We start from the raw sequence: 22,774 nt of genomic DNA on the forward strand, positions 1-22,774 counted from the left end.
GTCCCAGAAGGATTACTAGAATTTGAAACAAGAACCAACACCAGGGGCCACAGCTATAAACTAAAAAAACTGCGGTTCAACTTATCCACGCGACAACATTTCTTCTCGCTTCGAGTCACTGACATGTGGAACAGCCTCCCTGAAGATATTGTTGACGCTCCGAGTATGAACGCGTTCAAGAACAGACTAGACAAGGCCATGCATGAGCATATGTTCAGTCTTAAAATGCTTCGTACCCTACGGAACATCTGATATCTAGAAGCGATTTTAAATCTACCGTCCGTAAGGCCAGTCTAGTCAAGAAAAGTACAAGAATCGGCGACAGGCCTATCCAGGCCTATTTATTTAATGCCGAAGATACTATACTATACTATACAAAAAGTAAGCTAATAAATCCAATAAACTTCTCGGACTGATCCAGACGCTCATACGAGTTCTTGGATGCAAAAACAATGAAGCTGTTGTTTAACATAACATAGTGATCTCGGCGCTGAAGCGTAGGCCTGATGTGGCAAGTTTTCTTTGCATTAGGTGTATATAAACCCTTACTGCACTCGTACCACCGATTGAGTTCCGCGGGCTGTAAAAATTTGCTGACTGACTTCCGCAGCAACCCGCGCGCATCAGTACTGTAAATTTTCATAATTTAAATAAATTTTGTTACCTGAGCCGCAGATATTCTTAATATAGAGGAAATACCAGCTTTTTTACGGGTTCTGAACCTTTAGGACTTCGTCTCTACATTTAGGGTAAAAATATTTTTTAGGGCACCAGGTAGTAAACATGTTTGGGTCTCGATATCTTCGAAGCCATGGCAATGTTGACTCATAGGAATTACCCAGGAGCAGGCGTAGTAAGAACATGGGAATTGGGCAATCGACACCGAAAGAGATGGACGAGGCCTTGATAAAAAGTATCCAGGAAACAGTTAATGGAAACTGTATTGTGGTCTATGAAAAGCCGTCATGCCCGTATTGTAAAATGGCCAAGAAGGTATTGAATTTATGTTCTTTAAAATGTTTTTAAACTAAACTTAGACTGCACTGTAGTTTGTACTTTGTTTTGTTGATTCATTTTTGCCAACTGATGATAAAAGGTAAGACAGGCCTAAGAGGCCTTTGTGAGCTAATACAAGTCTTTTATCTAGTTATTTCTGCTATTGATTATTTTTGTACCTGTTTGTAAGACCAGAGCATAATAGTCAATACCGTCAAATGGGGTAAAAAGGTATGGGCGGGGTAAATTGGGACGCGTGTGACGGCGTGTCCCACATTTTGTAGAAATGTTGTAGCAGGCTAGCAGCTAAACTAATCAAAAAATTGCAAAACTAAAAATAGTGGCAATTCAGTGTGGAATTCTGTATAGTTAATATATTCTCATGTTAATATATGAAAACGTATCGAAAAATCAACCCTACCACCGCGTTACACCACCTCACCTTCCACTGCAGTGAAATCATATAAACTGAGCTCATTGGAAACTGCCTGCCGCTCTTCCGAAATCAGCATGATGGAAATCCCTGCCTAATGATTACATAATGAAGTTTAGTTCATTGCGGTCAACTTAAGAGACAAACTTTTAACTAACTAATACTTTATATAAGTCTTAAGTTTAATTGTTGAGTGAAAGGTGCAGGCATAAAACTTCCAAGTGGTTAGGTACTTTATAGAAACTGAGCAAGTTAGCCTATGTATTTTATGCCTTTAAGAAGTTCATTTTTTGCCTCAAATAACAATGTTGGATAGAAAAAGTGGTCTTGGTGGATCGAAATAATATATGAACCTTCAAAATTAGAATTCCATCCTGAGTGGCATAAACTTCAACATTTTTACAATCTATAATGTATAAAGCTAGTCAAGAAATCAAACACTTACTATTTCTAAAAAATGGCTGAAAAAAAGTGAAAAGTGCAATTTTGGAAAAGTACCTCTGCTAAGGCCTGAAGCAAAAAAAAATATTTGCTGTATTAAAAAATTTTACTTGCCTAAAAGTTGCACTGAGTTGTTGGACTGTTGGCTTGAAAATGTAATTGACAGAATTTGCCTATATCATTAAAAAAATGGCAGTCATTTCCGCGCGAAGGGGTAAAAAGCAACACCCCTCTGGCCCCTGGGATAATTAGGGACGCCCTTAAGAATGCTTTTACAGTAGAACCTCAGTTAGCAAAGGCTCAAGTTAACAAAAAAATTGATTAACAACAAAGAATTTTGATTACATTTACCTTGCTCAGTGAAAAAAATTCACTTATCGAAAAATTAGTGCATCATCGGTTGTCACAAAATTGTATATAGAATGGTATATATAGAATTGTGAACCAGGCATTATAGAATGAAAAGTAATTTACCTAAACTATGATTTATTTCTCCAAAACATATGATGGTTGTCACTAAAACATTCTTTTCTGTTTCAGGTATGTTTCTTTTATGATTTTTCTTTTATAGTGAATTTACTTAACCCAATTGAAATGGCGTGAAATTACATGCCATCCTGTAAGCTTACAGATACAGAAGAAATGCTACATGGCTACTGATATGAAGCTTGCAGTGGATAAGGTCATTGTAAATGCTCAATGGCATGTCTATGGATTCAGTAATATCACATTAATAATACGGTAATTAATGAATATGTTAATATAATATCAATAAAGGAAAAACAAGTAAAAATCACAAAAAATGCCATTTATTTTACATCTATATCATCTACAATGAATGAGGAGGACTTCAGAGTACTGTTAGTAATGGATGAGTACACTGCATGTTTCAAATGTTTTAAAATTAACTTTTATTGCAAGTGTCCCGGATTACCCCATTTCCAGGGGTAATTTAGGACGGTTTAATTTTGTGTCTGGCACCTTACAAATACCGTCAAACTAGGTAAAAAGGGATGGTTTTGATCGTTTTTTGTTAATAACTTCTCACCATGAAACATTTCATAAACAAGTTTGGGCTCATTTTAAAGGTCTTTGCAAGGGCTATCATATGGCATCTCCAAAAAAATGCCATATGCTATTTGTAAGGAGCTAGATGCAATATAAAAGGCTCCTGAATTAATCTGGAAATGGGGTAAAAAGGGCACTTGAAATAAAACTCAATTTTAAACATTTGAAACGTGCAGAGTGTACTCATCTATAACTAACAGTACTCTGAATCTGAAGTCCTCCTCTTCCTTTGTAGATGATGTAAATGTAGAATAAATGAAATTTTCTGTGATTTTTACTTGGTTTTTCTTCATTGATTTAATATTACCTTATCCATACATTACCATATTATTAATGTGATAATACTGTATCCATGGACATGCCATTGAGCATTGACAATGACCTTGTCCACTGCAAGCTTCATATCAGCAGCCATGTAGCATTTCTTCTGTATCTGTAAGCTTACAGGATGGTTTGTAATTTCGCACAATTTTAACACTTTGACAGCAACGTGCGCCATATATATGGTACATGCATGCATGTCTCAAACTGTGATGTGCGCCATATATGGCGCACGCTTAAAAAATTTAGTTTTTTAAAAAAAGCTCTTTAAAATATCAGCCAGATCATAAACTTGTGAAAAATATAACGAATAATTGACAATAATGTTTTCAAAACATATATGAACGTAGTGCAATCAAATCATAAGAATCTTAGCAGTTGGAATGTAGCCTGAAATAATGAATGGTTACAAAAAAGAAAAAGTATTAAATAAAGGGGGTTATACTGTTCCAATAAGTTGAAAATCATTTTTTCAGTTTTGGTATGGATTATAGCAGTAGAAAAATAAGTATTAGTCATTTGAAAGTTGCCTAAGCTCACACAGAAACAGAATGATACTGTAAAAAGCAAGATAAACAGTGATACGGATTCCGAGTACTGGGCTAGCAATTGATATTTACTTTTCTAGCTTTTCGTCTCACTTTAGCACTAACTAACTTCTTTTTTTGGCATGAAGTTCAGATCCTCAGCTTCAAATACTTTAGTGCGGGAACGCCAACATCTAATAAAATGTATAAAAAAATTTTTTAAAGACCACGTTTTTCATGTGGACTCAAAAGTAGAAAATAATTTTTCGGCAGCTACTGATCTCTGTTTGCTTTCATTCTCTTGGTCTTTTGTATTTCAGTTAAAATATTTTACAACATCTAAAACGAAAAACGTGGGGCGCATATGTATTTAATTAGTTTCAGAGCGCTAGCTAATGGGAAAGTTGGTGAAATATCGATTGCAAGATTTGATCATCACAGACACGAAAGCGAGCTAAGAAAAACGTGGTAAAATCATTGTGATTTGGTTATAGAAACATTTATTCACGTGTCTGACCTATTACTAGTGAAAATACATTCAGTAATCTTATATGACTTCAGCAATTCATATCGATTTTTACTGACTATAGAACTGATCACCAAGCACCCAGGTATTTGCTACAGTTTTTGCCAATATCTTGAACAGTTGTCGGTACCACTCCATGCTTTGCTTAGAGCAATTTTGTAAGACATCATCTAAATGAATTATAAACTTCCCATTTAGCAGCATTTTACCTCAGAATGATTTGTAGTTTGATTATTGCAGTCACAATCTGATTTCATTTGCACAGAAAATGTTTTTTCAAGCGTTGATACCCGTGTGATGCAAATTTTTTATTGTAGTTGAGTAATAAATGCCGTGTACCTCATATGGCGCACATTGCCTAGAAAGATGAAAGTTTCCATCCCAGGTGATGTGCACCAATAGAGGCTCACGGTTTTTATGTCAGAAGCTTGTAGAGCTCGCTCAGACAAGAGTAGCGCACTAGCCCTGATCTCGCTGCCTTGTCTGTAACTTAAGTTATTCAAGTTTGAAGGAGTCGCACCACAGGAATACAGGCTATTTTGCGAGTCGCAGTCAAAGTGTTAATCGAGTTAAGTGAATTCACTATAACAAAAAAGATTGTAAAAAACATACCTGAAACAGGAAGGAATATTTTAGTGAGAACCATCATATTTTTTGGAGAAATAAATCATAGTTTAGCTTAATTACTTTTCATTCATTGTTGCCCCGTGCTCAATTCTATCTATGACATTCTATGCATAATTTTGTGATGACTGCTGCAGTAATTTTTTATTAAGTGAAATTTTTTCACTGAGCGAGGTAAATGTAATCAAAATTCTTTGTTGTTAATTGATTTTTTCATTAACTGGAACCTTTGCTAACCAAGGTTCTGCTATAAATGCAATTTTAGGGGTGTCCCTTATTACCCCAGGGGGTTGTCCCTTATTACCCCATTTTGCAGAAATGGCCACCATTTTTTCTTGGAATGAGATATGCAAATTCTATCAATCACGTTTTTAAGCCAACACTAGTGTGTAACTTTTATGTAAGTAAAATTTTCAATACAACAAATATTTTTTTCTGCTGCAGACCTTAGCAGATGTACTTTTCCAAAATCTCACTTTTCACATTTTTTTCAGGGATTTTTTAGAGGTAATAAATGTATGATTTCTCAACTTACTTCATGCTCCATAGATAGTAAAAATGTTGAACTTTACACCACTATTTTTAGTTTTTCAATATTTTAATTAGTTTAGCTGCTACAACATTTCTACAAAATGTTGAAGGACTGTCCCTTATTACCCTGTCTTTCCCTTTTTACCCCGTTTGACGGTAGCATATGGAATTTTCTTGAAGATGCCATTCGATAGCCCTTGCAAAGAGCTATAAAATGAGCCTAAACTTGTTTCTGAAATGTTTCATGGTAAGAAGTTAACAAAAAACGCTCAAAACCGTCCCTTTTTACCCCGTTTGACAGTAGGCTATTCAGTGAAAATGTGACCAGCCTAGCTTTTACTCTCAGCTTACTGAGCTTAGTAGGGTAAATGTTGGTTGCAACTTGCAGGTTGCTGATGCTCACTGCCTAGAGCAGGCAGTGCCCCTAGACACAAATTTCAGAAATTTTGGTTCAATATTCCACATTAAGTATTATTTTAGGCTGTTCATTTCATAGCCCTACCAAATTTCATACTAATGATTTTTTTAAACATGCTATTCTCAGACTCACCCTTGCAATAGAAAAGAAAATTGTTTCTTTTTCTATCCAATTTAGCTGTGCCATTAGCCGCTAAAATTCTGCTAAACTTTCATTTGTTATATTATATTGTATGATTGTAATTACTTATCCAAATGTTACCAAAACTGCAAGATCCATGAAATGACATTTTAAATTCAGACAAAATATGTGATGCTGTATGCTTCAAGAGTTGAGTTGTTGAGTAAACAATGTAACTTTACCTGACACTAATACGTAACCTAAGACAAATTCTAATTCTATTGTTTCTCCAGGTGTTTACTGACATGGGAGTGTCCTACCTGAATATTGACATCAATAAAGAGCACAATACATCTGAGATACAAGATGCTCTTCAGCACATCACTGGGGCCCGATCTGTGAGTTGATTGATCTTTGTGGCTGGAACTTTGAAATGTCTGTCATTTGTCAGACTGTTGAGTAAATCTTTGAGGTGGTAAATATGTGTGCCAAGGCACAAGGTATATTAATAGTATAGGGCATAGTCAGTGGGCTGGTGGCACATGTATATTATATATGTCCCACTTCAATTTTTAAAGCTTATTCTAAATAGATTTTACTTTAAAAGTTAGGAATTTAAGGTTAAATTATAAATTTAATCACTTGTAGAAACAATAAAGTTGAAGAATAACCATTAAAAATCATATATTTGTGTGCTATAGAGCTACACCAACTTGACCAAAGTGGTGAAATTTGTCTCCATCTGCTAGGAAAGTGAGCCAAATGAGCAATTGTGGTGAAGGCATCAGAAAATCTGCTTCAATATGGGCTTTTTCTTTATGTGTCACTTCAGAGTAAGGTATATTACATTAGGTACATTACATTACATTAGGTATCAATTACTATTTTGGTAAGTGCATGGCCTTGCTATCAATAACCTTGTGAGTTGTGAGCACAGTTATCTCCCAGTGAAATGTCAGCAAGAAGCTGCTTTATAAGACACAAAAAATTCAATAAAGATGTGGCTACTGAGCTTTGCATGGGAGTATCCTTTTATTTACCTATAAGTAATCAGCCACTTTGGTACATCAGGTCACAGTGTATCTTTGACCAGAATTAAACACTGGCTAGCATATGATGTTGGATATTCTGAAATGAATTACTATATTAGAAACCCTTGCTTTTTAGTAAAATTTTCTAGTAACATTTTTAGTGTGATTAAGTATTGAGTTTACTGCTTAGTTCTAATTGGAAGACTACAAATGAGAATTTTGCCATGGTGCAATTATTAAAAGTTTCTTGACTGCGGTTATCGGGCGTTCATGAACAGCTGAAAAATAGCTTTGTCTTATGTTCCTTTAGTATTTATTACAAACTGTCTGCTTCAGGTGCCTCGTGTGTTCATTGGAGGCAAGTGTATCGGCGGGGGCTCAGAAACACAAGCGTTGTATGCCAGCGGTGAGCTGCAGAAGATGATAGCGGCATGCCAGTAAGATGACACCGGAAATAAGAGGCGTGCCATCAAAAATAAAGTTTGTAAATCTCACGGACAAGAAATCGGCCGCACCAAGGGCTTGAGCGTCATCTGTACTTTTGGTCAGAACTGATCAAAGCTGCATCACTTTGAGTGCGATTTATTAAGGGGTATTGTTGAGATATTTGATGTAACTTCTCGCGATGGAAATTTTATGTCATCATCATTGGAAATAAAAGAACCCGCACTTTTACTAGATTCATATTCATTCCATGTTAAAAGAGCTACTTGCTGTAGTATAAATGGCTAGTGTTTGTTGCGGCGTAAATGAAAACATCACTCATGTAATTTTATCCTTTATTAAATCCTGCAGTCCATTTTTGTTTAACTACAGTGCAGTGAGCGAGTGAAACTTATATAGCTGCTATGGAAGGTAAAATATAGCTAAGGAATTTAAAATTGATTGAAACGTAGCATAAGAACCTAAGAGAAATTAAGTGAAATACATAAAATGCAAGAAAGCATCCAAAAATAGCAACGTAACCTAATAGTTCCTCTAAGTTAAGGCACATTCCGAATTATGATAATACCTACACATGAAATTCGTGATTGAAATAGTGAATTCTACCTAATAGATATTTAGACTCCGTTATAGTAGATAACTAACATATCGTGCCGGTTCAAAAATCAGGTGCATGAAGCATTTCACTAAATCAACTTTATAAAAATCCTTTGCAGAAAGCAGCTTACAGATCTGTTTCTCCGTCAAGCAAGACTATGAATACGAATAAAACTACAAACTCAACGTTGGCTTATACATTTAAACCTAAAATAGCTTCGTGAGAGAACTGAACAATTGTGAGAGTGCTTAAACCAAGATAATCCATTATTAACATGAAAACCACGCGATTACAATTACGTCAAACCCAAAAAAGAATCAGGTCAGAAGGTAAAGCGGAACATTAGCTTCTGCACGCAAGATGCCGGTGAGTACAAATTCCACGGACACCACGGGGATGTTAAGTTTACGGAATGAAGAGCAGCGTTTGTTGTCCTCGGCGCAGGATACCACCACAACGCCAGGGTAGTGGCTTCGAGGCGGCCTTTCCAGGTATTCTCCACCTCCGCACTCCACCAAGTCTACGGAAACAATCGAGAAAAATAACTAATTACTAAGCATAAAAAGACGAGTGTGGAATAAAATTTGTAATGAACTTTTAGAACCATTGAATTTGAAAATACGAGAAACAATAATTACTGATATGCAAATTCAATACAATAATTACTAACATAATAGTTAACAGGATGAATATTTATCTAAAAAGACCTAATTATTAGAACCCCCAGAAGCGAATTTTTAACTGCGTTCAACCTCTACAATTATAGCAAATAATTCGAGAGAGATGAGATTCCAATAATCTAAGCGCGGTTAAGGCGTAGCTTGGAGCTGTAAATTAGACGTTCAGCGATGTTTCATAATTGTGTATCATAATCCCTTAGATGTTTCATAATTGTGAACATTTTGGAGAATTAACGTTAAAGGCAATGATGCTGATTACCTTTCATTTGGTCGGGTTCTGGCTTGACGCTCGCCGTAGCATGGATACTAAGGCCAGCAAACACCTTGCGTTCCCTCGCTTGGGTCAGTGTTTTCTTGAGATCAAATTTATGTTTCTTCTCCATGTCTCTGTCTTGCACGATGAACTCCCAAGGATCTGAGGCATGAAAGACACGTCTTCATTTGAATACTGCTTTAAAACCTAACATCATGGGTCCTACAAAGAGATTACATTGATCGTTCATAGAAACAGGGAAAAAAATCGTTGTAGTTGTGCATACTGGTATGTCTGAATAAATTTCACCTTGACTATTCAATAACCTCGCTATTTCTCGCAGTCAAAACCCGTCCGACAATAAACGTCTATAATTTGCCGCCATTGTAGGAACATTATAAGGCTTCTTTAATATATTATATTACTTTTTTTGCTCGTCTTCATCAGATATTAGTTTACAGTAAAATTATTTCGGAGCACCCAACTGTAAACTAAAATTTTTGGCAACGGATTCGCGTCTGTGACTAATAAATTCTGAAGGTAATACAAATTGAATAATCGTGTCATTGCCGCCGTTGATGACAACTCAAGGCTTGAATAGAAATGACCGGGGAGAAGTTGTGAAGTGAGGTGTGCACAAGCTGACCCTAATTCAGAGGTGGGAGATGAAAAGTATCCGTAGTATTGCGATGGTCATGAATGCACACATTCCAAGAACAGAATTTTTTACGCGTTTGCAGATAAGCGAAACAGAAGGAATTATGGTAAGGAAGCTACATGCTACCGTTTATATTTAACAACTGATTGTAGTGTATAACTCGAGAAATTATTACGGACAAACATTTATAATATAATATGATTGAATAAATATGATTTAAAAAATAAATATATTGAAATATTCATGCAGTGTGGTTATTACAAAACACGAGAATGTAGCAACGGCTTAATTACGCTCGTCATATTACGAATGCTTCAACATTCATAAGCTATTGATAAATGAACAGGGGCAGTACTATAAAAACTCGCTCAAGTAAGCACACGTAGCGGTATAAGTAAAAGTAGGAGTCGATTTCTGGTCTGCAATTGCGTCGTTTAGAAAAGCCGTTAGTAATTAGCTGACAGAGTTACCACCTTGTAATTATTTTTTTAGGATGATCAACATTGTACTTGTGACTATAGTGAGGAAGGCCTGACCAGTAAAGGCAGCAGCAGCAGCGGAGGACGCGAGCCAAGCCTCGGTGACGACAGGCACGCCGCGAGCAGCACACGCCAGCAGCTTGCAGGTGCGCTTAGCTGTCTCAGACACCAGCACCGAGCACTGCACGGCGCTCTCCACCACCACCCCGCCTGCCCGTACAGATAATGTGTTATGACACCAGCACCGAGCACTGCATGGCGCTCTGCACCACCACCCCGCCTGCCCGTACAGATAATGTGTTATGACACCAGCACCGAGCACTGCACGGCGCTCTCCACCACCACACCGCCTGCCCGTACAATGTGTCGTAACATGCTTCTTGAGATACTACGACCAATAATGTTCATGGGGTAAACAAGAGCAAACAAATGCGTCGTGTGGTGTCGTGACATGGTACGTGAGATACCACGACCAATAATGTTCATGGAATTACCAAGAGCAAACAAATGTGTCGTAACGATCAATAGTATTCTTAGATACTAGGATATAGCATTCACAAGATTCATGCACAAATGTCATAACGGTTGAAATGGTTGTATAATAGTATAAGAATTAAGAATAATAGCAGTCTAATGAAGACTCTCCAATTGTTTCCAAAACACAACATTGAATGTTATTCGAATACAAGAGGCAATTTAGTTATATTAACTTGATGAGAAAAATTTAGATACAGATGAAGGACACTGAAAATGAATTACGCAAAAATTTATTTTCACAGTAGATGTCCTTATGACGATAAGTGAATTCGCGTCAAGCGTGAATCTAAGAATCAAATACTTTTAATTTGATCAAACAATCGAGTTTCAAACATTGTCAATAAAGTAATGGTTGTTTGGATTGATGTAGTATAGGCATACCAAAAAGTTAAATTCTCACCAAGTTTCTTGACTGTTCTGAGATTCTCAGGAGACGGCACGGTGCCTGTGAAGAGCACACGAGGCTTGGTGTTGGCTCGCGCCTGCCGTTCAGCCGGCGAGCTCAGCAGCAGGTTTGTCTGTAACAGGAGAATGAAGTTGTAGCGATTGTAGCGAGCAGAGAGCAACAACTACCGAGTTGGTCTGTAACAAGAGAATGAAGTTGTAGCGGGTTAAGATCAACAGCTGTTTATCAAATATATATTGGATTTATATTCAAAATATGGCCGAGCTTCCATCACAGAAAGACATTATCAAAAGGAAATTTCAAGCGTAAGCAGTAACAACATCATAGTAACCTTTAAATCAATCCAATTATAATAATCTAAACAGGGAAATATCAGCGCGTGTTACCTCCTCGAGACCGTCTGAAGCAAATCTCCTGTTCGTAGACGCGGCGGAGGAGCGGCGCGGAAGACCCGAGCCTCCCTGACGTCTTCGTCCAATGGACGACGCGAAACTCTCCCCACTTTGTATAGAGAGATTCGTTTCATTTAGCTCGTCTCGAGCTTCAGGTTTTGTTTCGGGAGTTCTCGTATTACTGCGAGGTCTGCCTCTCTTTCCTTTAATATCAGAGGGGCCCGGATATTCACGCTTCTTCGCTGTTTCTAACATCATAGCACCGTCCGTTGAACCCAAATTATCAGATTTTCTATTCTCTGCCCCAGTCTTTGGATGAACTAACTCACTCTTAGAAGTTTTTCCGTTAGTGGCTAAAACAACAGTACTGGCTGATGAAAGTGAGCTTTGAGATTCTTGCGAGTCCACTGAGGATTGCGATGATGCTGGGGACTGAGACGATGGTCCAGTATCGTCTGTGGTCTTCAATTTCTTACTTCCATTTTTAAGAGCTGAGATTCCATCTTCATCTTCTGAAACAACGTTCAACGCTTCACGTTTTCGCGCCGAATTTTGGGCCGACGTTCTTGCAGAAGCGCGAGTAGAGTTCAGCCGTACCCCAGCCTCGCCCGAAGTTGTTGCAGTTGCATCCTTGATAGGTTTATATTTTGTCGATCGTTTGGCGGTTCGGGAGCTAATCAAGTTATCTTTTATTTGATTCAGATCAGAAACATTATTTTGGAGAACATCATTAGACTTGTTTTGACGTGGGATGATTTTGAATTCTGACGAAGACACGGCAACACTTTTTCGACCCTTGGGCTTTCTGATCGGAGGCCTGCCTTCCAATAAAGTCGATGTTTCGATACTGGCTCTATTTTTTGATCTGGTAGTTCGAGTTGATATAGCTGCCACATCAGTAGTGGAGGGCACTTTAGACTGAGATGAAATAATTGCCTTCGTAACAGTTTTACGATTTGACATTTCAGTTGCTTCATTCTCAGAATCTGTTTCCGATGGGCTTGACACAGCATCAAATATTATTACTGAAGGTGCACTGGAGCTCGTAGACGGCACATCAAGCTGTCCTACAGGCAAACTGCGTTGTACTACATGGTCACAATCACGTTGATTTGCTGAGTTATTTCTTGCAATGTCGGTGCGATACGCCCTCAGTGCTTTTAAATCAGTCGACGAAGGTGGAATGTTCAGCTCAATATTCTCGTCACTATTCTTTGTTTCTGATACTTGTGCTTTCTCGTGATCAACCAACTTTGATTCATTACATATATTTTCTTGAGACTTGCTCTTTTTCTTGTTAACCCTGACGTTAGTTTCACGATGTTCTTCAGAGTGAGCAGTTTGTTTATCAAGCGTCGTAGCATAATCTGAAAATCGAGAGGGAGCACGGCGAGTTCGCCCGCTCCGCGTAGTCGGACCCGGCGACACGACAATTCCGGCATTAGTCGCTGCCGATGCTCTACAACTAAATTTGTTACTGGAAGAAGCTGAACAGGTTCTTTTGTTCCCAACACCATTACCAATTCTATCCGCAACTTCATTGCTTTCTTTGACAACAACTACACTAACGCTAGTATCACCATTTGTTTCAGCAGATTTATTGACTAGTAACGAATCCTCCTGGGTAGAAGAATGCCCACCATTCTTGACATTCATTCTCTTTGGTCTTCCTCGAGTTCGTTTTCCACTGACGAGCGAAGTAGCTCTACTTGTTCCAGCAGCCGACGCATCAAAACTCCGTTCCCCCTCAGCATCAAGAGCCTCTACAGGAGGAGATGATATCTTTTTCTTAGCCCGAGATGCTTCTTTATATATGTCTTCATACTTGATTATAAGATTCTCAGATTCCTCTTCTGAGTCGCTGCTAATGATAATTGTAGACGTGCGGACTTCATCGCTTCTATTAGCCAACATTTGTGAACGCAGTCTTCTTGAAGGTATCAAACGTTTGCTTTTATTGCAAGCTATTGTATCTTCAGTAGATTTTGTCTGTGAGGAACTACCAGAAGTAGACATCCGAGAAGGCAAACATGAGGAGCTTGCTGAGGCCTGGTCGCTTTTATTGATAGTTTCCTCAACAGGAGTAAAATTCGAAGAATTCAATTCATCAACAGTGCACATATTCATGCTAAACAGCGCTTGTGAAGTAGCTGATACTTCCTCTTCTTCATCACTGGAAATCACAAAACTCTTTGGCAATACAGACTTCTTTTTAAGCAATGTCGACTGACGGGGGTTTGCCGCAATAGTAACTTTTTCATCATCCGAATTACATAGAATTTTCGGGACACGCTCTGGAGTTTTGCGAGAAGAAGAGGCAATACTTTTAGCTGGCGAGGAGAGGCCATCAGGCTGCTCTCCGCACTCGACATCAGACGTAAAAATGATGGTGTCAACGGACATATTTTCGACACCGTCGTCGCTGTCAGATTCGTTAACATGATAAGGATTGGATCCGAATTGGAAAGAAGAATGTCCAGAGGTATTGGCAACTTCAGCGTTAGTTTTGTCTGGCTCACAAGCGCTGAACTGAGAATCACGACCTGAAGTGGCACATATACCAAGGGTAGGAGTTACGTCACTTTTATCCGCTGAGGTGGAAGGTAAATAAACTGGTTTTTTGTTCCTAGGTGATGACAAAGCTTTCTCGGCCACCAATAAGGCATCAACTACAGAGGAAGCTACATCAGCCACTGCTAAGTCTGTATTGGTCACTGATAAGCCAATATCGGTCATTGGTGAAGCAGATTTAATCACTGATGTCTCATCTTGCGACACCGACGAAATTGTACCAGGCATTGGCAGGTCACCAGGAGCCACCGACGAAGTTGTATCATTTCTTGATAAGTCAACATGAGTTGCTGATGGAGTTGATTCCGACAAATTAATACTTGTATTCAATTCAGATCTCGCGTTCTCAGCCTTCGTATTTGCAGGGACAGAGCTTAAATGTGTACTGTCTTGATTTGATGAGTTTGTGGTGACCGGCAATTGCTGGCAGGAGTCATCGGCGCGTTCCCCCTCATCGTCTGTGCTGAGGTCCGCGCCATAGTCCTGCTCTGGCGTCGATTCCTGAGCCATGTTTCTTTCTATTTCTGATGTCCCCAGAGAGTCACTTGTTCGAGACGTTCTTTGATTGTCGCTCGTCAGTTCAGGTTCTTCACTCTTATCATAAGTCGCACTTTCTACTGTTCGATCAAAATTGCGATTTTCACGATTCTCGTCATTTTCGGAAAGCGATTGCTGAAGAAATTTACTTTTCTCCATGCTAAACTCTGTTGAAGAGTCTGGTTCAGAATTTGCCATGACTCTATCCTCGAGTTGCGCCTCTGAAGGTAACTCAGAAAGTAATGTGTCGGATGCAATCGAAGAATTGCAGCTGTCAGTGTCCATATCTTCGTCAAACTTTGGAAGCTCGGCCGGCAATGACTCGGCATTTACAGTTCGACTATGGCTTAGTCGTGCATCCGGATTCAAGGAAGGAGTCAAATCCATATCATCGAGTTCCTTATGAAGAACTGAGTCTGAAATCATGCGTTTATCAACACAAAAATCGTTATTCAACAGCGAAGGAGACCCTTGAATTCCGCATGTCTCTCGAGTTGGCAAGTCTGGATCTAGCGCCCCGTTAACAACTGGTGTTAGTGTTCTGTCTCCATCTCTAGGATTGCCATCACACTTGCTCTCATCAGCCCGATCAGAAGTCTTTTCTTCGTTCTCTTCTTCAAGCATTTCTTGAGTAGGAAGATCGTACAGTTGTTGGTGCGAACCCTCCGCAACCGTCGGTTGGGACCCATTTGATGCCGAGTCAAATAACTGAGTGGCATCTACATCGACCGCGCCATCATCCTCAGCTATAACCTCCCCCACGTAGAGCTGCGTAGCTGAGTTGCAGGAGCTTTCTTCAAGCTCCGCTGGAGGTGCTGAAGCTTCCTCACTTTCAGTCATAGATGGTAATTCTTCAATGGACTCAGATCCGAAGTAAGGTTGCGTTTCCATCTCACTCAGAGTTTTGTCTCCAATACTAAGGAGTTTATGAGTATTTGAAGACTCCGCACAATTGGAGTACAACTGAGTCTCCATCTCCGACACAGAAAATTTATCGCTTTGAAGATCTTTTGGTTTCAATGTCTCCGAGCTAGCCATTGCCGAGGTATTAGTTGAAAGATTGTGAGGTCCAGAGGTCATGCTTTCATTCAACTCCTTTTGCTGGGACTCCTCATCTTCCGTGAAAAGCTGAGTAGGAAGGCAGCTGGGACTCTCAGGTTCAGTGGTATTCAAGAGTCGAGGAGTCAAAGCTCCATCCCGGCTCTTTCTTTTAAGTTTTTGAGACCGAGATACCGGAGTCTGCATGCCTGGATATCTATCAAAATTATCAGAATTTTCGTTAAAAATTTGAGTACACAAGTCACTGACGCTGTCTTCAGAAAATGTATCCTGATCTTCGGGAATGGATGGCTGGGTGGGCATTTCTGCAGAGTTTGTACTCCCGGTGAAAAGCTGCGTGGAAGCTAACGACAAATCCTCTTCTGCTGTCAATGGAGGAGAATTGTAAACTTGAGTGGGATAATCACATAAATCCGAGACAATTGGAGTCGAGACGTTATCAATAGATCTGAACTCATCGTAAGAGGATACATCGGTATTAGCCTGACAAGTCTTTTTTATCTTTCTAGCAGGAGTTGAGAATGGTTTTTTGAATTCAGAAGTGACTGATTTTCCGGCATGTTCAGCAGTTTTATCAAATGCAGACAAAATATCCTGAGTTTCATAGCTGATGTCAACAGCTGCGTCACTTGACTGGTTATCAAAGGCTTCTAAGACGTCTTGAGTCGACACCAAAGTGTCATTTTGGTCGGCAATGTTAGAGTTGACAATATCTGTAGATTGAGTCGACCGACACACTTGTGTTAGCTCACTAAATATTTCAGGAGTAGATTTCTCCGTAAGATTGTCTTTTTTGTCGATATTTTCACCGTGTTTTGCTACTTTGCTGGTTGCTGCAATTTCATCGTGCAATTTCACTGTAACATCGACGCCATCATCGTCAGTGTCTGTGCCAGCGTCACTATTGTATCCTTCGGTGAACCTGTAGCTAAAACTATCGATAGTTCTTGTAGAATTCTGCAATAATAAAAAATAATTTAATAAATACTACTATCCATCACTCTATCAAAATATATATCCTCTTCATCACCACGGTAGCATCACAAGTTTTACGATACAGCTAAATTAAATTTATAATGTAACTTTGTTTATGGAAGTCCCAAATACTCAACTTGATAAAACCCGATAGACCAGCGGGTAAGATATACGGGCGACTATGTCACCTAAGGCAAATTTTAAAAATGTTGTTCAGAAAATCGCATTCACTATTCAAATAATAAACGTGAGTCACATAACTGAACAAAGAGTTGATTATCAAATAATATATGATTATAATATATAAATCGGTAGTAAAATATCAGTGACGAAAGTTCAGGACCATTACCTTATTGTGAGAAGCATTTTTAGCAGCCATTGGGTTCCTGAACGAAGGCGTAGCAGGAGAGATCTGCGAGTTGGGAATCAAACTTGACAAATCGCCGGCAGAAGCGGAGCTTTGATCGTGCGCTGAGAGCGGCGTCTCGGGCACGACTGAAGGCAAACCTGATCGTAATGAAACATGTACAGGAAACTGGGCGCGGTAGAAGTACCCATCAGAAAAGACTAAATAGAAACATAGAGAAATTGAAGATTCAAAATAGGCAGGTACAATGTTACAATGAAAAAACTTTACTAATGCTAGAGTAACATCCATTACGAATGCTAGAGTAACATCCATTACGAATGCTAGAGTAACATCCATTACGAATGCTAGAGTAACATCCATTACGAATGCTAGAGTAACATACATTATCCATGTTGAAAACGTGCAATAAAAACATCGGATGAGATCAATATTTTGAATCTCAGCCGAGCTACACTCACCACCTTATAGACTAAGTGCAGGGATGAATGACAGAAACTCGTTATTAATTTCGTCGACTTGACATGAGTATAACCACCAGAATTGATTAAGAGCTGCTAGGAAATTTAATATCAAGCACCAAAATGAAACAACAACACATGACCAGCTCTCATCTCTCAGAGTTACCGGGATGTTCAGGAGACCGCACAGCTCGTGATGGCCCGCCTCCCTGGACGGATAGAGACGAAGTTTTGTTTATCATCAGCAACGTGGACGACGTTGTTGGATGTTGAGTTGGACTGATGATGCTGTCATCCAAGTCACAAGAGTCACTGTCATCAGACTTGACGGTCCCTTCTTCGTCACTCTCCTCAACAACATGTTTGGTTGGGCTGGGCATGAAGAAGCACTTGCGAGCGTAGATACGATCCTTCTCACCTTTTTTTCTAAACGGACTGCAAATTTTTTTCCGTGTCACCTCCATCACAGGAGTGCAAGAAAGGAAGTTTTCAACAATGACAGACTGTGAACTTTTATTAGGCTGGGTATTGGCTTCATTTTCAGGAGATGGTGAACAAAACCCTGCCTTTCTTGAAGATTCAACATTCGTATCTTTGTAACAGGAATTCTTAAACTGATTATCGAGGCTCAAAGATAAGGGTTTCGCAATATTTGTAGCATTTCCTTGCTTCAGTTTCAACAGAGGTGATGAGTCATCTTGACGACTGTTGGGAGTACAAGAATTTACTGCAGTGGTGGAGGCAGGAGTTCCTGAAGGCTGCTGCAACTGCTCATCGGGATGCAAGGCTCTCGTCGATGAATCGGTATCTCTCTCTGGTCTCAGCCCATTGTTTCCGGTAACATCCATATTATTATCTGAGTCCTGTAAAACGAAACAAACCGGTTTTAGTGGAGCTAGTAACATATAAAAAATGAGAGATTCTGCAAAGGTTCTTAATATAACAATGTCATTGTAATACAGTACGGATAAACTCGATTAAATCTGCACTGTGAATGCATTATTTTAAGAGATATAAGAACAGGTACAATGTTTTGGAGATGTTAAGGGGAATTACGATGTGTTGCAGATAAGATGGTGAAAATGAGGTAGAGTTGCAAGAAGCAGGATGTCTAACGGTGATAACTTATAGATTGTTATAAGTATATAACTAAATACATTTTATTCACCAGAAGTTTCATCAACGAATCAGCTCAGCAATCATTATTTTAGTTATGAAATATATGACGCAAGTGCAACATTTAAGAGACTTTAGTGATACAACAAAACTGATAAATTGGAACCTTGGGTCAGCCACATCTAATTACAGCAATACAAAGAAGTTCTGAATATAATCTGGGTATGATTGATACTTGCAACACAGAGTATAATCTAATACATATGATATAGTTTGATCGTTTGTGTTTGAAGCCAGGCGCTTTAAATATAAATAAATATATATAGGGTCTATTTAGGCGCGTATCCCACATACTCATGTTCAGGTATATATAACTTGGACTTGGAAACAAATTAGGCTTTAATTTTCTAATTGGTTTATTTAAATTCAATCTAAAAAAACATGTTTTTAAAATATGGCGGTTCATTATACTAAGCTATGGAATACACTTTCATGTAAATGATATACAGTTATGCGCATATTGATTGGCAACACGCTTAAAAATATTCAATTTGAGAAATAATATAATTTGAAGCATTTATTGCAATTTTTGCATTTAAATTTTCCAGTTAAATTGATCAAAGAACATCTAATTACTGTGCATAACGGATAGTAAAACGTTATATCTTTGTTGTATTTATATTTATTAGAAAAACACCAAAAGCAAAAGAAATGGCAACATTTAAAAAAAAAACATAAATTGTTGGCAACTCTAACTTAATACTTTGTGTGACCTCCCTTGGCAGCATTGATAGCAGACAGACGCTTCTTGTATGTTTATACGAGGTGTTGGCATGTTTTAGTAGGAATCTTGCGCCACTCTTCAATGGCAAAAGTCTTCAATTCTTCGATGTTGCTGTGGCTTCTTTTATGAACACGCCTCTTGAGTTCCCTCCATCAATTTTCAATTGGATTTAAATCTGGGCTTTGGAAAGGCAATTCCAACACTCTCAATTTCTGTGTAGCAAAATATTTCTGTGTTGATATGATTGTGTGCTTAGGGTCGTTATCCTGTTGAAAGACAAATGCCCGTCCAAGATGCAGTTTTCTTGCCGATTGCTTAACATTATCAGTTAAAATGTGTTGATATCCTTTAGAATTCATGATGCCCTCTATCACGGAAATATTCCCAGTACCTGCAGCAGCAAAGCATCCCCACAACATGATGGACCCACCACCATGCTTCACAGTAGGCAGAGTGTTCTTTTCCAGCAGAGCTTCGCCAGATTTCCTCCATACAAAGCGGTTGTCATTCACACCAAAAAGTTCAAGCTTTGTCTCGTCCGACCACAATATATTATTGAGCTCTGCTTGAGTAGCATCGATGTGCTTCCTGGCGAACTCTAAACGCTTCTCCTTGTGAATTGGCTTCAACAGTGGCTTCATCCTTGGTACACGCCCGTGAAGGCCCTCACGGTTCAGGTAGCGTCGCACTGTTGACACATCCACAGTTGTTCCAGTACTAGCCAGATGTGATTGTAATTCCTTGGAAGTGATCTTCGGGTCTTTATTTACTATTTTCATGCAGGAACGCACATCTCTTTCGGTTAATTTTCGATCACGACCGGTTCGTGCTCGATTAGCAGTGGTCCCATCATTCCTGAACTTGACAATAATATTCCTTACGGATGAAATTGGAACATTCAGAGTTGATTTTTTTTATATCTATTTACTTTATTGTGTAGTTCAACTACACACTTCCTTATGTCCTGTGAGTATTCAGAAGTCTTCGCCATAATTGAATTTAGAAAATCTTGGAGATGTGTTTATACGACTGCTCCCGACGACTAACTGAGAAAGCGTAAACTTGGCGTATAGGTTTATAGTATAGGCACAAAGTGTTTTGGAATGTTTTGCAATGTTGTAGAGTCATCCTCAGATGAACCTAGAATATTCTTGATCAATAATGATGAGTTAAATTGATTTTATGTAAAGGTTGCCATTAATTTTGCACGAGGAAAATAACAATCAATTTACAAAATAAGATATACCTGAAAATATTAAATGAATAATATATTTTTAAGGTAAGAAATTAGTTCACACGATTACAGGCTAGCACACTAATTTTAATACAAGCACACTAATATTTCAACAGTAGCTTGGACATAGGTGCAATATTTAAATTTAGAGTTGAAAGTTGCCAATAAATATGAGCGTCACTGTATAATGCAGTTGAGCAATTAAATTTTATCTATGGACTCTTAACAATGGTGCTATCCTAACTAAGAGATGTGAAATAGTCACAAAATAAACAAGGGAAGTAATAAACTCACAGACGAAGTGATGAACTTGGCCTTGACAACTCCAAACTGCAGCATTGCACCTCCGGTAATAGCATATTGGATGTGCGGACAAAGAATTTGCTGCAACAGAATGTCGAATTACTTTAAACACTAAAATGACACTGACGTATAACTAATTTATCACAACAAATGACAGAATTTACAGACATTATTATTATTATTTAATAAACATTAGATAAATTTAGATTTAAAAAGAATATTTCATAAGGAACACTAACATTGTTGCCATTTTCTGCAAAGGAGAATTTACCTTGCCCAGTCTGGTTTTATTCCGACTCGCAAGGTCCACAAGAGTACTGCAGCCGAAACCAACATGCAGCACGGCATGCTCTTTAGACACACTCTGGCAATGAGACAATACGACAGAGTGATCATCTTATACAAGGCTGCAGTATAAACATAAGCTCCTAGGAGATGGTTAATCACTGAGAATTATAGAACCCTTTAGCCATCAAAATTCAGGCTCTATAGGTAATTATTTAACTACTACCTATATAAAATTAGTAATTATTAATTAAGGACAGATTCTTTCAAACATTTCTTCAGTTAGAACTCCCAATTCAAACAACACTTCAAAATTTTGAGGCAAGTATGATTTTTCTCAAGCATATTTTATGCCTAGATAAAAAATGGATGTGAATGTTTCTTTCCAGCCAAAAAATTTGCTGCACCAAGCTTGAGTTGATAATGATACGGTAGCAACAATAAATTGCAAACAACATATATTGATTAAATGTAATAATATTCACTCACCACAGCATTTCTCAGTAGAACCTGACATGTTTTGGGGTTTCGTCCAATTTTATTTTCACCAAACACAAGCTCGTGCTTCACTCCGGCTATTTCTAGCCAACAAGTCTGGGAAAAGAAACACAAGTTAATCCAGTTACTATGAAATAAAATATGCATATAAAGCAAATTAATGCAGGGATCTGCTGTATAAAAATTGTGCAAGCACTATATATAAAACTAGTTTTGTACCAATGTTTTATATATTTGAATACAAATACAGTATAGCATTTTTATATACAAAAGGTATAAGAATTTACCCCAAATTTCTAATTAAATAAGAGCTTAATGCCTACAACTTTTTATTTCCTGCTAAAAAATGCATTAATGACATATGATACAAGTATCAATAATAAGAGGCTGGTATAAATCTCACCACTGGTGGCTTGCTGGCATCTTCATCGCCGGCCTCATCAAAAAATGTCTGTGTACAGGACAAATTCTGTGTTTCATCCATGTCAGGTTACCAATAACTGCTGAAATAGATATATAAAGTAAACAAATTACAAAATAATAATTGTTAACTCAAGCACTAACAACAAAGATTCTAAATGACAGGTAAGTTGCCTAGTGCTTAACCATTTAATATGCAAATATGTGAACATGCAGACATTTGAATATCCAAAACAAATGTTTTACAAAGATTATTGAAAAATGCTGGCCAAAATGGGTCATTTATCTTAGTTTTTATGGAAGAAATTATCATCATTGGCTCATAGCCACTATTGTCATCACAGCACTTAAGTTGTCAGCCTCCAATCAATGGAAACAATCTATTTTGTGAACAAAATCAAGCCACAATTTTATAGTGTGATTGAAAAACCACTTTAGTTATTATATGGCAAAGGAACCTGACAAATTGAAACTTTGGCCCGTATTATAAATAATGTTAGTATTAAGGTGGGGCGACATAAGTGCAGCAGCTGCTTGTGCCGAGTTGCAACTCGTGTGTCACTGATGGTAGGTGATGGACATAAAAATTTACAAAATTTACCACAAGCATCTGGTAGGTGCTTTTAGCGCATTTTCTCATTTATGGAAAAAATGCACTATTATGCTTGCCATGTCCGTCCG

General features: G+C 38.3%; 2 protein-coding genes across 3 annotated transcripts; one reads left to right on the forward strand and one right to left on the reverse strand.

Moving 5' to 3' along the window:
• Positions 1 to 802: 802 nt before the first annotated feature.
• On the forward strand, positions 803 to 7,835 carry LOC108666435 (glutaredoxin-2, mitochondrial). Its single transcript, XM_018153312.2, has 3 exons — positions 803 to 993; positions 6,299 to 6,403; positions 7,373 to 7,835. The coding sequence occupies exons 1-3, from the start codon at positions 862 to 864 to the stop codon at positions 7,475 to 7,477; spliced, it is 342 nt and encodes a 113-aa protein (XP_018008801.1). The 5' UTR covers positions 803 to 861; the 3' UTR covers positions 7,478 to 7,835.
• LOC108666434 lies at positions 7,802 to 22,176 on the reverse strand. 2 transcript variants are annotated; one of them, XM_018153310.2, is made up of 11 exons: positions 22,077 to 22,176; positions 21,665 to 21,769; positions 21,162 to 21,254; positions 20,882 to 20,971; positions 17,620 to 18,316; positions 16,975 to 17,132; positions 11,478 to 16,607; positions 11,086 to 11,203; positions 10,206 to 10,358; positions 9,018 to 9,173; positions 7,802 to 8,598 (listed from the first exon to the last, which is right to left on the reverse strand). In XM_018153310.2, the coding sequence occupies exons 1-11, from the start codon at positions 22,155 to 22,157 to the stop codon at positions 8,396 to 8,398; spliced, it is 6,984 nt and encodes a 2,327-aa protein (XP_018008799.1). In that variant the 5' UTR covers positions 22,158 to 22,176; the 3' UTR covers positions 7,802 to 8,395. The 2 variants fall into 2 exon arrangements, with proteins under 2 accessions (XP_018008799.1, XP_047740909.1); XM_047884953.1 differs by lacking the exons at positions 7,802 to 8,598; positions 9,018 to 9,173; positions 10,206 to 10,358 and adding an exon at positions 10,368 to 10,428.
• Positions 22,177 to 22,774: the final 598 nt, after the last annotated feature.

Source organism: Hyalella azteca, unplaced genomic scaffold (assembly GCF_000764305.2).
Source record: "Hyalella azteca isolate HAZT.00-mixed unplaced genomic scaffold, Hazt_2.0.2 contig16599, whole genome shotgun sequence".
Lineage (NCBI taxonomy): Eukaryota > Metazoa > Arthropoda > Malacostraca > Amphipoda > Hyalellidae > Hyalella > Hyalella azteca.